This window comes from Cupressus sempervirens, chromosome 1 (genome assembly GCF_028749045.1).
Source record: "Cupressus sempervirens isolate cs-2001-9-10 chromosome 1, ASM2874904v1, whole genome shotgun sequence".
Classification (NCBI taxonomy): domain Eukaryota; kingdom Viridiplantae; phylum Streptophyta; class Pinopsida; order Cupressales; family Cupressaceae; genus Cupressus; species Cupressus sempervirens.
The window spans coordinates 122,326,780-122,346,638 of NC_143118.1; the positions used below are offsets into that span (position 1 = coordinate 122,326,780).

The 19,859-nt window shown below is 38.1% G+C and overlaps 1 protein-coding gene across 1 annotated transcript; it reads left to right on the plus strand.

Annotated features, from left to right (window-relative positions):
* Positions 1–2,768: 2,768 nt before the first annotated feature.
* On the plus strand, positions 2,769–3,380 carry LOC149576485 (uncharacterized). The gene has a single exon (XM_089794574.1). The coding sequence runs from the start codon at positions 2,769–2,771 to the stop codon at positions 3,378–3,380; it is 612 nt and encodes a 203-aa protein (XP_089650700.1).
* The last annotated feature ends 16,479 nt before the right edge of the window (positions 3,381–19,859 follow it).

Below are 19,859 nucleotides of genomic sequence, written 5' to 3' on the forward strand. Positions count from 1 at the left end.
TTCTTCATTCAATTTCATTGCTTCTTGGAAAACCTGTGGGATCGGCTACTCAGACGCAAGATCATAAGGTAATTTCTTTTGCTCGTATTTGTGTTGAAGTTGATTTGAATAACCCATTGCCAGATTCTATGGAGATTTGTATGGGCTCAGTTTCTTGGATTCAGCAGTTGGATTACAAGACTCTCCCATTTAGGTGCAGAATCTGCCATGAGTATGGTCATCTACTACGTCGTTGTCCCAAATATAAGAATCCTTCCTTGGATACCCCAACCCCCCCTAGGGGGGACAAGGGAAAGGCTAGGGCTTTCAATGGACCTATTGATAGTGAGGGTTTTACACAAGTTAAATATCAGAACAAGGGCAAAGGTAAGAAGAGATCCTGGATGGACAGGCAGACGGATGACACCTTTAACAGGTTTGATGCTCTCAGTAGCATGGCCCAAGAGGAAGGTATCCCAGTTGAGCCCTCTTCTGAGGCCAATATTCAGCAGGAGATTCATGAATATGTAATACAGAGAGAGGATGAGCATCTTAATACAAGTGACCTACAGGCTGAGAAGTTAGATATGGTGGTGCCTCATTCTACTCAGATTATTGGGGATCTTTGTGGAGCACAGGGATTAGAGGAACCAGCAGGGGTGTCCAAGGACTCTCATTGGCCTAAGGGGACATCTGGCTTTGGTAAAGGCAATAAGGCTCCTCTTGCTTTAGGCATCCATTAGAAGCCCTTTAAAAAGGGGCCTCTAGATAAGCCAATAAAAAGTGGTAGAAAGACTGATCAAGAGAAAGTGAAGATAATGGGTGAAAATTTGGTGGAGTTTGGGTCAGTGCGTCCCATTGATTCACATTTCTCTCACCCCCATAAATGATTGTGATATCATGGAATGTAAGGGGGTTCAACAGCATCCCCAGGCAAAAGGCTATTCATAGATTAATTGAATCTCAGTCTCCTAATATGGTTTTTATTCAAGAAACTAAATTTTCTTTGGATGGTTTGGCCAAGTGTGCAGCATATATCTAGCCTCATGGCACTTGGTAGGGGGTGGGTGCTCTGAATAGTTCTGGAGGGGTGGCTTACTTCTGGGACCCAAGGAAAATCTCCCCATTATGGTGGTTATCTAGTCGGTCTTCCATTTCTTTGATTGCCACTAGCTGTGAGAATGGAGAAAGGTGTTTCTTATCCAACATTTATGCTCCAACGGACCTTGTAGGTAAAGTTCTGTTATGGACCCATATTAGATTCATTCAGTCCCTAAAACCTTTTCTTCCATGGATTATGGCAGGAGATTTCAATGCGGTCATTAGCCTTGAGGAAAAAAGAGGCGAGCTGGCTAGGCTAGAGCAATCGTCTAATCTACTCAGAGAAATGATTGGCTCTTTATTTCTCATTGATGTGAAACCAAATAATGGAATCTTTACATGGAATAACTGGAGATGTGGTGGTGAGGCTATCTCGGAAAGGCTTGATAGATTTCTAGTTTCCTGCTACTGGATGGATAACAGGTGGATTACCAGCTCTGAAATTCTTGACTAGAGGGGATCGGATCACTGGCCTATTAAGCTTTCCATCACTTCATACTGGGTCACCAAGAATCCCTCTTTCAAATTTCAGTTGATGTGGCTAAGAGACGTGTCATTACCCAATCTAATGGTCGATTGGTGGCATGAGGGGATGTCAGATCATGGTATGGCTATGTATACTTTTAGCAAGAGACTTCAGCATGTGAAATACAGGCTTAAGGGATAGAACAAACAATGTTTCAGTTATCTACATATTCAGAAGAAGGCTGCTCAAACCAAGCTAGATAACATCATCCATCAGATCTGGGACCTTGGGTTGAGTTTTGAGAGGAGTGAAGCTGAGGGTCTTTCCCTCAAGGAGCTGGATGAATGGAAACTTCGAGAGGAGATTTTTTGGAATCAAAAATCTTGTATTGATTGGCTTTAGGAGGGGGATAGGAATACTGCTTTTTTCCACAACTCCGTTAAGGCACGACGGCATGGGAATTCTCTATCCTCTCTTGTCTTATCAGATGGATCCCAGATCTTTTCCCGTGATGCTTTCTCTAGGTAGGCAGTCAAGTACTTCTCTGCTCTCTTTTCTAGGGAGAAGCCTAGAGCTAGGCTTGAGGAGCAGGACATCTTGGAGTGTATCCCTCATCTTGTTTCTGCGGATATGAATGAAACCCTTCTAAATCCTATCTTGCTTCCTGAATTGGAGAAAATTGTGTTTAATATGAAGTAAGGTAAGGCCCCTAGTCTAGATGGGTTTTCGATTGAATTTTTCCAAGAATTCTTGGAGATAATAAAGTATGATCTTCTAGATGTGGTCCAGGAATCATACAGGAATAAATAGATGTTGAAGTCTCTGAACTCCACCTTCTTGGCTCTCATACCTAAGAAGGAAGGAGCTGATAGGTTGGATCACTTCAGACCCATAGCATTATGTAATGTGGTATATAAGATCATCACCAAGCTAATTGCAGAAAGGCTCAAGCCATTCCTTGGCTCTTTGATTTCTATGGAACAAGGTGGCTTTGTAGATTGAAGACAAATTTTGGATGGAGTTGTGATAGCAACAGAGGCAATCCACTCTATGGCTAATTCTAGGAGGAAGGCTATGTTTATAAAACTTGACATGGCCAAGGCCTGTGATCGGGTGAGTTGGGAATTTTTACAAAAAATTCTTTTGACTTTTGGGTTTGTGGTGGAATGGGTCGAATGGGTTCTTAGCTGTGTGACCTCGACCTCTTTTTCTATACTCATTAATGGAGAACCTTCTGAGTTGTTTGGGGCCTCTCGAGGACTTCGGCAAGGTGACCCTTTATCTCCCTGCTTATTCATTATTATGGCAGAAGAGCTTTGCCAATTTTTTAAAAGCTCAAGTTCAGCAAGGTACTATCCAGGGATGGAGTTGGAGTAATAACTTTCCTTCTTGCTCTCATCTTCAGTTTGTTGACGATACTAGTCTTATGGGCATGGCTACAACTAGTGAGGCAGTTAATTTCAGGAAAGCTTTGGATATCTATCTGAAAGCCTCATGTCAGAAAATTAATGAGGATAAGTCTTCTATTTATTTCTTTATCACTCCTCAGATTATTCAGAATAGGATTGCTAGAATTCTTAGATTCCAGATCGGCTCACTTCCCCTGATGTATCTTGGGATCCCTTTGGCCTTGGGTGCTCAGTGGAAGGATTATTGGCAGGGGATTTTGGATAAATTTAGAAGTAAGGTTAGCCATTGGACATATAGATGGTTATCTTCTGCAGGGAAAGTGATTATGCTTAAGACTGTGGTGCAGTCCCTTCCCATTTACAGGTGTTGTGTCCAAGTTCCTCTGTCTAGTTTTGTGAGAGATTTTGATGCTGTTTCTCGATAATTCCTCTGGTTTGGTAATCTGCTTTCCTCCAAGTGGAGTCTAGTTAAGTGGGAATTGATATGTAGGCCGAAGCATGCGGGTGGCCTCAGGCTTCGGTTGATGACTCTTGTTGTCACTGTATTGGCTACCAAACTATATTGGCATTGGTGTAATAGCCAAGATCAAGAGTGGGCCAAGATTATGTTCCATAAGTACCTTCCTGGTGCAGACTACTCTGAGGTACCATGACTTCCTTTGATGGGGAAAGGCTCCTGCATTTGGAATACTCTTAAGAGGGGAGCTCAACTTGTTAAGGAGGGGCTCTTCTGGATTTGTAACATAGGTTTAGATTCTTTGTTTTAGCAGGACTCATGGGATGGCCATCCTCCTATTCTTTCAAGCTTTCCCCAACTTCTTCCTCTTTCCCAATCCTTTGTTGATACTGGTTGGCTTAAGGTGGAGGATTTTAATATTGTTAAATGCTTGGGTAATGTTGAGTTAACTTGTTGGAAGGATCCTCAAAAGTGGCCGATGGGTGGATCTGTTGAGGATTGGGCTCTCCTTTCTCATGGTTTGGAGGATAGGTTGTGTAGCTCACTTAGGGGGAGGGACAACCTAGCTTGGAGTCCAAGTCCAAGAGGTAAATTTACTGTGGCTCAAGGTTATGCTATTTTGGACAGGAACCTTCATGGTTTGGCTGAAGTGTTTTGGTGGAAGAAAGTTTGGAGTAGTTATTCGTGGCCCAAATGTAACTTTTTCTTATGGTTGTTAGCTCAGAGGAAATGCCTTACTTGGGAGAATTTGCACAAGCGAGATTGTAAGGGGCCCTCAATTTGTGTTCTTTATTTGCAGGATGAGGAGTGTATCTCACACTTGTTTTTTCTATTCCCCTTCTCGAGAGAGATATGGCATAGATGGTGGGAGGCTTGGGGTCATGGTTGTATTCATGCTAATTCCCAGTCTTTATTCTATGGAATCTTTGGCTGGAAAGGAATCGTAGAGTTTTCTATGATGTCAAAATTGGAAACTCCTAATTGTGGAAGTTGATTCTTAATAGGATCCAGGAGACGATATATGCAAAGTGTGATATGGCAGTTAATATTGATTCTAGGGATCAAGGTATTGTGAGGAATTTGCATCTGAATGATTACTGGTGGGGAGGCAGTCTGAGAAACCGTCCGAGCCATGGTAAGCAATGGGTGTGTAGAGATGGGAGATTGTCCCCTCCCCCGATAGGTTTCTTGAAGATCAATACAATTGGGTCTTCTAGGGGGAATCTTGGGCATGCCGCTATTGGGCTATTGGTAGAGGCAATGATGGTGGTGCAGTGTTTCTTTTTTGTGCTTACAAAGGTCAACATTCTAATAATTTGATGGAGGCCCTGGCTATTAAGGTTGGTATTGTGTGTGACATCTCGTTAGGGTGGCAGAAGATCATCTGTGAGTCTAACTCACAGATTGTTGGGGATATGTTGCACAACCAGAGAGTGGAAGATGTTAGATGGCAACTTGTCTCTGTAGCCAGAAAAATTTTGGATCTTTTTCAGTCGCTGAACTCTGTTGCCTTCCGTCATATCCCTCGGGAATGGAACAGGGTGGCAGATTGTTTCGCTAAATGGGCGTCTAAGAATGAGGGTAAATGGGATATTAATAGTAGGGAAGCACTACCACTAACTATCATGAGATTATTGATCAGTTGCTCCTGGAGGAGAGATGTATATAGTGTTGTGATGGGCCAGTTGACCTTTGCCTTGTATCTTGATTGTGATTGAATAAATTTTTACCCCTCTTTTTCAAAAAAAAAATAAAATTAGGAATGGCTTCTCATTTAATTAAATAACTTTGTTTAATTAATTAGAAGTAAGTACTCCATTTAATTAAATAATTTCGTTTAATTGTTTCAAAATTCTTTTCGAAACTAGTCAACTCAAGTCAATTGTTGTTAAATCTGGTCAACTTTTGGTCAAATTTGATCTTTGCGTATGTGAATATGAACAAATGTGAGTATGAATTCCAGCAACAATTCGATGCAAATTCTCATTCAACCTTTCAAAATTAAGAGATGAGGGTCTCTTAAATAGGCTTTCCTGGAATTCATCAACAGTTGAGATCGATTTCAATCAATGGTCAAGATTAAAGGTAAAGTTCAGTCATAAAGGGAGATTTCCAAATTAATGGGAGTTAAAAAAATTTAATTTGAGTAAAATAAGGAGTTAACTTATTCAATTTGAGTAGAAAAAGGAGTTAACTGATTTAACTCATTTTTGATAAATAGTGAACTGGAAATTTCCCTTTTTAAATTGAAGAGAGATTTTGTTGAGATATTTAATTTAATAAAATGAGATATGCTCTCATAATTACTTTTTCTATTTAATTAAATAATCTTTAATTAATTCGAGACACTTTTCTTATTTAATTAAATAACTTCGTTTAATTAATTAGGAATGGCTTCTCATTTAATTAAATAACTTTGTTTAATTAATTAGAAGGAAGTACTCCATTTAATTAAATAATTTCAATTAAATTGAAGAGAGATTTTGTTGAGATATTTAATTTAATAAAATGAGATATGCTCTCATAATTACTTTTTCTATTTAATTAAATAATCTTTAATTAATTAGAGACACTTTTCTTATTTAATTAAATAACTTCATTTAATTAATTAGGAATGGCTTCTCATTTAATTAAATAAATTTGTTTAATTAATTAGAAGTAAGTACTCCATTTAAATAAATAATTTTGTTTAATTATTTTTAAAAAAAATTCAAAACTAGTCAACTCAAGTCAACCGTGGTTAAATCTGGTCAACTTTTGGTCAAACTTGATCTTTGCATATGTGAATATGAGAAAATGTGAGTATGAATTCCAGCAACAATTCAATGTAAATTCTCATTCAACCTTTCAAAATGAAGAGATGAGGGTCTCTTAAATAGACTTTCCTGGAATTCATCAACGGTTGAGATCGATTTCCATCAATGGTCAGGATTAAAGGTGAAGTTCAGTCATAAAGGGAGATTTCCAAATTAAAGGGAGTTAACAGATTTAATTTGAGTAAAATAAGGAGTTAACTGATTCAATTTGAGTAGAAAAAGGAGTTAATTGATTTAACTCATTTTTGGTCGATAGTCAACTGGAAATTTCCTTTTTTGAACTGAAGAGAGATTTTGTTGAGATATTTAATTTAATAAAATGAGATATGCTCTCATAATTACTTCTTCTATTTAATTAAATAATCTTCAATTAATTAGAGACACTTTTCTTATTTAATTAAATAACTTCATTTAATTAATTAGGAATGGCTTCTCATTTAATTAAATAACTTTGTTTAATTAATTAGAAGTAAGTACTCCATTTAATTAAATAATTTCATTTAATTAGTTCAAAATTGTTTTCTAAACTAGTCAACCCAAGTCAACCGTGGTTAAATCTGATCAACATTTGGTCAAACTTGATCTTTCTGTATCTGAATATGAGCAAATGTGAGTATGAATTCCAGCAACAATTCAACGAAAATTCTCATTCAACCTTTCAAAATGAAGAGATGAGGGTCTCTTAAATAGACTTTCATGGAATTCATCAACGGTTGAGATCGATTTCAATCAACGGTCAGGATTAAAGGTGAAGTTTAGTCATAAAGGGAGATTTCCGAATTAAAGGGAGTTAACAGATTTAATTTGAGTAAAATAAGGAGTTAACTAATTAATTTTGAGTAGAAAAAGGAGTTAACTGATTTAACTCATTTTTGATCAATAGTGAACTAGAAATTTATATTTTTGAACTAAAGAGAGATTTTGTTGAGATATTTAATTTAATAAAATGAGATATGCTCCCATAATTACTTTTTCTATTTAATTAAATAATCTTTAATTAATTAGAGATACTTTTCTTATTTAATTAAATAACTTCATTTAATTAATTAGGAATGGCATCTCATTTAATTAAACAACTTTGTTTAATTAATTAGAAGTAAGTAGTCCATTTAATTATTTCAAAATTCTTTTCGAAACTAGTTAACTCAAGTCAACCTTGGTTAAATCTGTTCAACTTTTGGTCAAACTTGATCTTTGCATATGTGAATATGAGCAAATGTGAGTATGAATTCCAGCAACAATTCGATGCAAATTCTCATTCAACCTTTCAAAATGAAGAGATGAGGGTCTCTTAAATAGACTTTCCTGGAATTCATCAATGGTTGAGATCGATTTCAATCAATGGTCAGGATTAAAGGTGAAGTTTAGTCATAAAGGGAGATTTCCAAATTAAAGGGAGTTAACAGATTTATTCTGAGTAAAATAAGGAGTTAAGTGATTCAATTTGAGTAGAAAAAGGAGTTAACTGATTTAACTCATTTTTTATCAATAGGGAACTGGAAATTTCCATTTTTGAACTGAAGAGAGATTTTTTTGAGTGTGAGGCCTCACCCCAACCCATCCTAGCACCTATGATACATTGTTATTTTGATACCCGTGCTGACATGTCAAAACATTATTGGATACACTGAACATTGTTATGCTATATTGTGATGTGTGATGCTTAATTCAGTTATTTGATTTTGCCATTTAATTTTTATAAATATGTATAATGATGAAAGAAAATATATGCAATGCTAACACATTTGGTTATGCAAGTCGAAAGGTTAGAAATATGAGTAGAATTAGATAAACAACTATTTATTAAGAAATGGATGCTTTAAATTATATATAATTCCTCTAACATGTAATTTACATTATGCACGTGATTTTTGGACCTACTAATGTGTGCAATGAGTGTGCAAGAAAATCAGCCAAGATAAATGGAAGAAATGGAGTTAAATTTCTTGTGAATTTTGTGCTAATCTTATATTGTAATTCTTTAAAGGTTGTAATTTGATCTTACTATTCTCCTAACTTTTAATTGTTCCTAACATTCCTTTAAAGGCTTAGAGACATTAAATTTAAGTACCCCTATTGGTAAGGGTATGGGTGGGGGTACTTTCCAACCCTTTAGCCTCATAGGTTGACTCATAGGGTCACTCAAAAACCCTATTTAAGGTTGATTTCGAAAATGGGTTGTTCTTTACTTGGGTTAGTAAAACCAACCTCCATCTTGAGTTACTTGAGTCTTAGTGGAGTTAATGACCATACTTAGAGGCCTTTTTGGGGGGGGGAGTTTGGAGTTTTTGGTCAACCAATCCTCTAGTTTTGGAGGAAGCCTTGAAGATTGAAGAAAGAAAAAAAAAGGGAAGCTCTTCTCAAACCACCATTGCCATAACTCTTTTATGAAGGTAGGAGTTCTTCACTCCATGAATGGTTCGTTGTGTGTGTTCATGTTTTGAATCTTGTTGAATCATGTTGGAGACATTGTGTAGATATGCATTCTTTGCTTGTGTGTTGCGGGTGGTATTGGGAGGGATTTTATCTTGTTTCCTTTTTGGATGTTATTCATATGGCTTCTTGGTATGTTGATTGTTTTGAAAGATTTTCATGGGGAATGTATTTGGCAACACTCACCCTTGGATAGGGAAGAAGTGGCCATGCTTGGGGAAAGGGCATTAGTTGGACCTCAATAGTGTAGAGTCTCCTCTCATGCAGAGAGGAGGGAGAAATGGTAGGGTGTATGGGCCCCTACTTATCATCCCATACCTTGTTGTTATTGAGAATTCTTGAATGTGGTAAAGAATGAAAATCCTTGTGGATATAGCCTCAAAAGGGCCTTGTGAAAGAATGTAAATTCTTGAAGTTTTAGCTCCGAAAGGGCTAAGTGAAGGTATGGTGATAGACTTCTCCTATTGAGAAAATCCACCTTTCCCCTATATTGGTTCATTGTTGAACCTATTGTGCAACTAGGTGGGATTGTATGTTTTTCTTTTGCTTATCCCCTTGTGTTGTTATCTCCGTGTTGTTTCTTGTATCTTCCATGTTTACTCTTGATGCAATGAAGACATTTGGTAAAAGTCTCTTGTGGAAGCCTTGAAGATAACTCAATGAATTGTAATATTATGTAAATTGTAATTGAATTTGATGTAGTGGCAAAGACATTGGGTTTTCTTACTGGTTCTTTCCCGATGGAGCCTTGAACCAGGATGAATAATAGAGGAAAGAAAAGAATAAGAAATTCTTCTTGCAATGCTCTCATGTGGTTCCAAATTTTGGCATATGTATGTGAGAAATTAGAATGATAGCTATTGTCTTAAATTGGGGAATTCTGAGTTTTCAATTATGAGTATGATAGGCAAATGGATGTGTTGAAGTTTCATTTCAATGTTTTGAATAATAACATGTTATAATAATCCTACATTGTGATCACCAAGCTAGTACATTCATTGCTATGCTCCATTAGTAATACAATTGAAATTGATAGAATTATTCATCACCTTTTTGAATTCTGAATATAGAATCATAATTCCTTGTTAAGGTTCATAAAGAATAAAATTAATCTTGATTAGGGGGATTATAATCCTTTGCATGCTTGTGTGTCAAATTGATTTAGAGAAATGTAACTCCATTTTGCCTCTAGAAATGTTTAACTCATCTTTGTTATCAAAAAAAATTTTGCATCTCTAGGCTTAAAAGACCTCTCTAGAAAATGTATGGAGCAAAATTTAATTCTTTCCCCCTAGTTACATAGAATATTCTCTGAGATATTCTTGGAAACTTTCAACAAAATAAATAAATCATTATTAAACCCCTATAAAAAAAGGGAGTATAAATGAAATGCATTTACAATTATAACATTTCAATGCATATCTTATTTGACATATTTCACCTATAAAACTTTTGCATTAACTCCTAGAGCTAAGGAGCCAAGTACTTACCTAGGTCATTATGCCTATTCACTAGATTGAAAAAGAAAATTTAAGTCCTAACCTTACTTAATTCCCCTTCCCATGGCCAGGCATGGACTTTCCACCCACCTACCAGTAAGGGTACACTCCTCTTTTGACATGTCATGTCACTAAGGAGGGAAGGGGGGGCAATGAAGTTTAAATTTTAACAAATCCTTAATTTTTCCAACAGCCACCTCTACCCACTTACCTAGCACTCACCCTCATTGCTGAAAAGTCATGCAATGAGGAGAGGGAGGTGGGGGACCACGTCTGCACTACGTAGGCATGGGACAACGCACCATCTTGGAGGTGACCCACGCCTATGCCTGGCCACGTGGGGCTTAGGTTAGTTGTTGTGTGGGGGGGAAAAAAAAAGTTAGGAGGATTTAGTTTATAAAATATGGTTAGTTTTAGGTAGTTGTGTCTTAAGTTAGATTACCATGTCTAAGTTAGTATAGGTGTTAATTATTCATTGGTAGTTAGTTTATGATTTTTGTAGATTGGATTATTAAGTTATTTAGTAATTAGAATAGTTTTAAATTTAAGACTCTAGTTTTTTTTTAAGTAATGGTTGATTTGTTTAAGTTTTGTTAATTGTTTAAGAGTTAAGTAGCTTAAATTTAATTAAGTTTAGATTTATGCTAATTGATGTAATGTTAGCTTAAATTGAGAGTCCTTACGTAAATTGTATATTGCAATTTGAGTTAAATTTAGTTGTTACATTGTTAGTGTAGTACTAAATCATGTTAATTCAAAACTTAATTTATGTTAATTTATATCATAGCCCAGGTTTGTTCAAGTTAGTGTTTATGCTTTGTTATTTGAAATGCATGTTAGTTTTCGAATGAGGATTTGTGGTTACTTGATCATTAGTATTCAAGCTAGGGTATTAGATGTTTAGTTAAGTTATAGATTGTTATATTTTAAATTAAGTATGGCATTTATCTATAAACTAGATTAGTAATTTTGATGGCATTAGGAATTAATGTATTAATTGTTAAGTAACAATGTAATTACTAATTAGGGATTTGAATGTTAAAATATTAAATTCATTTTAATTTAAATGTTTTGAATGTGAAATTTGAATATTTCCATTAGAACAATTTTTACGTTTCATTAATTAGTTCTATACTCTTATGAGTTTTATAGATCAATTTTAATATGGGCTTAAATTTATGATAATTCAAATAAAGCTTAGATTAAAAATACAGAGTTATTGAAGTTACTCTTGTCATCAACTTTAATGGTAAACAATAAATTAATTATTAGATGGTTATAAGTATGTTGGAGAAAATTTAAGTTAAGTTAAATTTTGGATTGAAGTTTAACGAAATTGAAAGAAGTTAATTCATGACATTAAGCCTAGGGCAATGGATTAAAGATGTATCGACAATCAAGTTATTCATTTAGTAGTACGGGCCTAGCTAATTAGAACATCCTTAAGGTCGTAACAATTGATCACGACTAGTTCCATTATAGTTAACCCTAAAAAAAATTCGACCATGTTGTCTTGCTTAATCTTAGTTAACCACAAGAACATTTATCCCCCATTATCTTTGTTAGTCAAAAAAAAAATTCTGTGTGTTTTTGTCCTTTTTTTTTTTGGGCATGACATTCTGGTATCAGAGCGGGGTTTCAACACTAGGAACCTAAAACCTTTATGCTTCTAAACTTAATTAAAAAACTTCAATTGTGTAGGATGCCTCCTGTTACATGGAGCAACCGACGAGGTAGAGGTCGTAGGGTGAGAGGTGGTAGAGTAGGACAGAAGGATGGACCTCCACCTCCACCACCACCTCCACCTCTACCACCACCGAACCCAAACCAGGACATTATAGATGCACTTCAAACGTTGATCGGTGTAGTTCAACAGAGAGTAGTACCTGTAGTTCAGCCAGGTCAGCAGATTCCAGTTGTGGAAGCAAAGGGACCTGGAGGAGGTGGACCCAGATTCAGAGAGAGGACTAGGAGTCCCCCACCAAGACAGTTAGAGGGACAGGGTGAGCACGAGGAAGAGTCAATACACCAGAGAGGACCCCGACATGACAGACCTCCTAGGCATATAGGAGATGATATCAGGGAGTTGATTCGACTCGGGCCACCTTTATTTACCGGTTCCACTAAGGGGACAGTAGCAGAGGCATGGTTACAAAGTCTACAGCGGTACTTTGGATTACATCTGTATGGGAGTAATCTAAAGGCACGACTAGCAGTTCATCAGTTGAGAGGTGATACCTCCAATTGGTGGCATTAGGAGGAGACCATTGGAGGAGTGAGCATGGATACCCTCACCTGGGAGTCATTCCTAGAGAGGTTCAGGGAGAGGTACCTGTCTGAGCATTTTAGGCAGAAGCAGATAGAGGAATTTCATTCACTACATCAGAGGGGTCTCACTGTGTCTCAGTATGAGAGAAGGTTTCTCAAGCTCCTTCCTTATGTCGAGTACATGAAGGATGAGAAATTGTGAGTGCACCAATTTATCATGGGCCTGAATTTCTCACTTCAAGGTCCAGTAGGGATGGCCTTCCCTACCACCTTCAGATAGGTTGTTGAGATGGCACTTGTGGTAGAGGACAGTCGAGGTAGACAGGAGTCACAGGATCAGTCTCAGAACCGAAACTCTACCTAGCAGAGACGCCCTTGGAAAGGGAATCAAAACTACACAGCAGGGTCCTCTAAGGGCCAACAGCCTTAGTAGCAAAAACCCCAGCAGCAGCAGTAGCAGAAACCCTCACAGGGTTATTAGGGCTCCAAGCCCAAGCAGTGGCATTCATAGGGTCCGAGGCAGGATCAGAAAGTACAGGTTCCACAATCATAGCCAGCGAAGACTCAGCAGTCTTCTAGGGGTGGATTTAGTGGATCTAGCAGGTTCGGAGGCCCACAACAGTCTGGATCACAGGGTGCCCGATCCTATACATGAGGTCCATGTTACACTTGTGGTGGAATGGGGCATATTGCTAGAGAGTGTTCTCGGGGACAGTCCTCTAGTGGTCAGAGAGGGGCTTTTTCAGAGCCGAAAGTTGGCGACGTAGGCAGATCTCATAGAGTTTTTGCAGTGGTTGACAACTGCCAGGCCGAGCATCAGGCTACGATTATTGAGGCTACAGGTAGTATACGAGGTAGCATGGTTACTATTTTATTTGATTCTAGAGCTACTGATTCATTTATATCTCCTTTGATCATGGAGCATTGCAGGCTAGTGGCAGTTAGTCAAGATGTCAGCTGGGAGGTAGAGTTAGCCTCAGGAGCCAGAGTGTCAGTCAGTTCCATGGTGCATAGTTGCCCGATTCAGATTGGAGACATGTCTATGATGTCTGATCTACGTATTACCCCTCTAGGTTCTTATGATGTTGTCCTTGGCATGGACTGGCTGTATGCCCACAGCGCCAAGATGGACTGTCAACAAAAGAGAGTGGAATGTGTGGATGAGTATGGTATCTCTAGAGTGATCCTTGGGGTTAAGATACCCATATCCCTTCGTATGATTTCCACTATGCAACTTAGACGGTGCATGCGAAAGGGATGTCAGTTGTTCGCTATCACCATCAGTGAGAGGGAGGAAGACCCTAAGGGGGAGGCATCCCTTGATGATTTTTCTATACTGCAGGAGTTTGCAAATGTCTTTCCTTCAGAGCTTCCTGATAGGCCTCCACCTAGAGCAGTGGATTTTCATATTGATCTTGTGCTAGGAGTAGAGCCAGTGTCGAGAGCACTATACAGGATGACTACTCATGAGCTTAGTGAACTTAAGATTCAGTTGGAGGAACTGTTAGAGAAGGGGCATATTCGACCTAGTGTGTCACCTTGGGGTGCAGTAGTGATCTTCGTTAAGAAGAAGGACGGATCACTTAGGTTGTGTATTGATTATCGACAATTGAACAAAGTAACTATCAAGAACCGATACCCTCTTCCTAGGATTGATGAACTCTTTGATCAGTTGCAGGGTGCTCGAGTATTTTCTAAGATTGATCTCAAGTCAGGCTATCATCAGTTGAGGATTGTGGATAGTGATATTCCTAAGACTGTATTTCGTACTAGGTATGGCCACTACGAGTTCACTGTGGTACCATTTGGCCTCACAAATGCTCCAACTGTATTCATGAGCCTCATGAATGGAGTATTTTGTACCTTTTTGGATAAGTTTGTGGTTGTTTTCTTGGATGACATCTTGATATATTCTCATAACGAGCAGGAGCACGAAGAGCACTTGAGACAGGTATTGCAGAAATTGAGGGAGAACCAATTGTTTGGCAGCTTGTCGAAGTGTGCATTCTTTAGACCTGAGATACGTTATTTGGGTCATGTCATATCAGGTGATGGTGTCTCAGTAGACCCATCAAAGATTAAGGCCATCATGGATTGGCCGGCACCCACCAGTGTCACTAAGGTAAGGAGCTTTATGGGTCTAGCAGGGTATTATTGATGCTTCATTGTAGGATTTTCCAGATTGGCACATCCCATCACATCTCTTCAAAGGAAGGGAAAGAAGTATGAGTAGACAGAGAAGTGTGACAGAGCTTTTCAAGAGCTCAAGAGAGCTCTCACGAGTGCACCAATTCTTGCAGTACCAGATCCATCGACGGACTTCATAGTGTGCACTGATGCATCTTTGGACGGCATAGGGGCAGTCCTTATGCAGGATGATCGACCCATTTCCTTTGAGTCTAGGAAGTTGAAGACTCATGAACTCAATTACCCTACTCATGACCTTGAGCTTGCGGTAGTAGTTCATGCCTTAGTGAGGTGGCGACACTTTCTACTGGGTCATAGATTTGAGCTTCATTTCGACCACTAGAGCTTACAGTACATATTCACACAGCCGAACCTTAATGCTAGGCAGAGAAGGTGGATGAAGTTCCTTTGTGAGTATGATTTTGATGTTCATTACATCAAGGGGAAGGAGAATGTAGTTGCAGATGCCTTAAGTAGAAGGTGCCATGAGTTATCATCTATGACTCCTTGTACTGATTTAAGGGAAAGGATTCTTCAGCACTTGCTAGCGGATGAGCTTTATACAGAGGTTAGTTAGGTGGTACATTCTCAGAGACCCTTAGTAGGGAATTATTCAGAGTATTCCTTAGAGTTCAACGGGCTCTTGCACCATAGAGGACGTATGTATGTACCCCTCATTGGGGGATTGCATGAGTTCATTATACTTGAGGCTCACAGAGCACCTTATGCAGTGCACTCCGGTGTTAAGAAGTTACATGCAGATTTGTGGCAGTTATATCACTGGCCAAGCATGAGAGTGTAGATTGCTAACATAGTTGCGAGATGCCTCGAGTGTCTTAGAGTGAAGGCAGAGCATCGGCATCCTGATGGGCTCCTTTAGCCTCACGAGATCGCTGAGTGGAAGTGGGATGTTATATCTATGGACTTTATTGTTGGTCTCCCCTTGTCATCTCATCGCCATGATGCCATCTTGGTGACAGTTAACACATTGACCAAGGTTTCCCACTTCTCTCCCGTGCGCACTACATATACAGGACGAAATATAGCACAGGTGTTTCTACGAGATATTGTTAGACTTCATGGCATTCCTCGTAAGATCATCTCTAACAGGGACTCTTTTTTCACCTCATATTTTTGGAGGGAGTTGCAGTTGGCATTGGGCACTAAGCTCAATTTTAGTACAATGTACCATCCTCAGACCGATGGGCAGATTGAGCAAGTGAATCAGGTTTTGGAGGACATGTTGCGTATGTACGTGATGGACCATCAGGTCAAGTGGGAGAAATACCTACATATTGTCAAGTTTTCCTATAACATTGGGCACCATTCTTCCATAGGTATGCCGCCTTATGAGGCCTTGTATGGAAGACCTTGCAGGACGTTGTTGAGTTCGAACAGGATCGAGCACCGAGTATCTATTGGCCCTTAGTTGGTTAAGGAGATGGAGCAGCAGGTGACTCTGATTAGACAACGCCTTAGAGAGGCACAGGGTCGACAGAAGAAGTATGCAGATGCGAAGAGGATAGATCGGGAATATCAGGTTGGTGATAGAGTTTTCTTGAGGGTGCGGCCACATAAGAGTCCAATTCAATTCAGAAAGGGCTCTAAGTTGGCACCTTAGTTCATTGGACCGTTCAAGATCCTAGAGAGGATTGGACCAGTTGCCTACCGTTTAGCCCTGCCACCTAGCCTGTCACGCATCCATGATGTGTTTCACATTTCTATACTCAGAGGATATATTTATGATGAGTCTCATATTATAGATTGGGATGCCTTGCAAGTGGAGTCAGACGACCAGTTAGCGCTACAACCCATCCGTATTATTGCCCGACGGACCCTAGTACTTCGAGGTCGAGAACTGGACCAGGTTAGAGTCCAGTGGGATTGCTACGATGAGGTTACAGCTTCTTGGGAGGATGCAACACAGATGCGAGCACAATACCCTTATCTTTTTGATGAACTCCAGGAGGAAGTTCATGCCTAGTGGGGAGGGATGTGAGGCCTCACCCCGACCCATCCTAGCACCTATGATACATTGTTATTTTGATACCCATGCTGACATGTCAAAACATTATTGGATACACTGAACATTGTTATGCTATTTTGCGATGTGTGATGCTTACTTCAGTTATTTGATTTTTCCATTTAATCCTTATAAATAGGTATAATGATGAAAGAAAATGTATGCAATGCTAACACATTTGGTTATGCAAGTCGAAAGGTTAGAAATATGAGTAGAATTAGATAAACAACTATTTATTAAGAAATGGATGCTTTAAATTATATATAATTCCTCTAGCATGTAATTCACATTATGCATGTGATTTTTGGACCTACTAATGTGTGCAATGAGTGTGCAAGAAAATCAGCCAAGACAACCCAATGGAAGAAACAAAGTTAAATTTCTTGTTAATTTTGTGCTAATCTTATATTGTAATTCTTTAAAGGTTGTAATTTGATCTTACTATTCTCCTAACTTTTAATTGTTCCTAACAAGCCTTTAAAGGCTTAGAGACATTAAATTTAAGTACCCCTATGGGTAAGGATATGGGTGGGGGTACTTTCCAACCCTTTAGCCTCCTAGGTTGACTCATAGGGTCACTCAAAAACCCTATTTAAGGTTGATTTCGAAAATGGGTTGTTCTTTACTTGGGTTAGTAAAACCAACCTCCATCTTGAGTTACTTGAATCTTAGTGGAGTTAAGGACCATACTTAGAGGCCTTTTTGGGGGGGAGTTTGGATTTTTTGGTCAACCAATCCTCTAGTTTTGGAGGAAGCCTTGAAGATTGAAGAAAGAAAAAAAAAAGGGAAGCTCTTCTCAAACCACCATTGCCATAACTCTTTTATGAAGGTAGGAGTTCTTCACTCCATGAATGGTTCATTGTGTGTGTTCATGTTTTGAATCTTGTTGAATCATATTGGAGACATTGTGTAGATATGCATTCTTTTCTTGTGTGTTGAGGGTGGTATTGGGAGGGATTTTATCTTGTTTCCTTTTTGGATGTTATTCATATGCCTTCTTGGTGTGTTGATTGTTTTGAAAGATTTTCATGGGGAATGTATTTGGCAACACTCACCCTTGGATAGGGAAGAAGTGGCCATGCTTGGGGAAAGGGCATTAGTTGGACCTCAATAGTGTAGAGTCTCCTCTCATGGAGAGAGGAGGGAGAAAGGGTAGGGTGTATGGGCCCCTACTTATCATCCCATACCTTGTTGTTATTGAGAATTCTTGAATGTGGTAAAGAATGAAAATCCTTGTGGATATAGCCTCAAAAGGGCCTTGTGAAAGAATGGAAATTCTTGAATTTTTAGCTCCGAAAGGGCTAAGTGAATGTATGGTGATAGACTTCTCCTATTGAGAAAATCCATCTTTCCCCTATATTGGTTCATTGTTGAACCTATTGTGCAACTAGGTGGGATTGTATGTTTTTCTTTTGCTTATCCCCTTGTGTTGTTATCTCCATGTTGTTTCCTATATCTTCCATGTTTACTCTTGATGCAATGAAGACATTTGATAAAAGTCTCTTGTGGAAGCCTTGAAGAAAACTCAATGAATTGTAATATTATATAAATTGTAGTTGAATTTGATGTAGTGGCAAAGACATCGGGTTTTCTTACTGGTTCTTTCCCGATGGAGCCTTGAACCAAGATGAATAATAGAGGAAAGAAAAGAATAAGAAATTATTCTTGCAATGCTCTCATGTGGTTCCAAATTTTGGCATATGTATGTGAGAAATTAGAATGATAGCTATTGTCTTAAATTGGGGAATTCTGAGTTTTCAATTATGATTATGAAAGGCAAATGGATGTGTTGAAGTTTCATTTCAATGTTTTGAACAATAACATGTTATAATAATCCTACATTGTGATCACCAAGCTAGTACATTAATTGCTATGCTCAATTAGTAATACAATTGAAATTGATAGAATTATTCATCACCTTTTTGAATTTTGAATATAGAATCATTATTCCTTGTTAAGGTTCATAAAGAATAAAATTAATCTTGATTAGGGGGATTATAATCCTTTGCATGCTTGTGTGTCAAATTGATTTAGAGAAATGTAACTCCATTTTTCCTCTAGAAATGTTTAACTCATCTTTGTTATCAAAAAAAAATTTGCATCTCCAGGCTTAAAAGACCTCTCTGGAAAATGTATGGAGCAAAATTTAATTCTTTCCCCCTAGTTACAGAGAATATTCTCTGAGATATTCTTTGAAACTTTCAACAAAATAAATAAATCATTATTAAACCCCTATAAAAAAAGGGAGTATAAATGAAATGCATTTACAATTATAACATTTCAATGCATATCTTATTTGACATATTTCACCTATAAAACTTTTGCATTAACTCCTAGAGCTAAGGAGCCAAGTACTTACCTAGGTCATTATGCCTATTCACTAGATTGAAAAAATAAATTTAAGTCCTAACCTTACTTAATTCCCCTTCCCATTGCCAGGCGTGGACTTTCCACCCACTTGCCAGTAAGGGTACGCTCCTCTTTTGATGTGTCATGTCACTAAGGAGGGAAGGGGAGGCAATGAAGTTTAAATTTTAACAAAGCATTAATTTTTCCAACGGCCACCTCTACCCACTTACCTAGCGCTCACCCTCATTGCTGAAAAGTCATGCAATGAGGAGAGGGAAGTTGGGGACCATGTCTGCACTGCGCATGCATGGGACAATGCATCGTCTTGGAGGTGACCCATGCCTAGGCCTGGCCACATGGGGCTTAGGTTAATTGTTATGTGGGGGGGAAAAAAAAAGTTAGGAGGATTTAGTTTATAAAATATGGTTAGTTTTAGGTAGTTGTGTCTTAAGTTAAGTTAGATTACCATGTCTAAGTTAGTATAGGTGTTAATTATTCATTGGTAGTTAGTGTATGACTTTTGTAGATTGGATTATTAAGTTATTTAGTAATTAGGATAGTTTTAAATTTAAGACTCTAGTTTTTTTTAAAGTAATGGTTGTTTTGTTTAAGTTTTGTTAATTGTTTAAGAGTTAAGTAGCTTAAATTTAATTAAGTTTAGATTTACGCTAATTGATGTAATGTTACCTTAAATTGAGAGTCCTTACGTAAATTGTATATTGCAATCTGAGTTAAATTTAGTTGTTACATTGTTAGTGTAGTACTAAATCATGTTAATTCAAAACTTAATTCATGTTAATTTATATCATAGCCCAGGTTCGTTCAAGTTAGTGTTTATGCTTTGTTAGTGGAAATGCATGTTAGTTTTCGAA

Bases quoted from the DNA above. Each gene is read 5' to 3' on its own strand.
- LOC149576485 (XM_089794574.1), top strand. From the start codon at position 2,769: ATGGAGAACCTTCTGAGTTGTTTGGGGCCTCTCGAGGACTTCGGCAAG.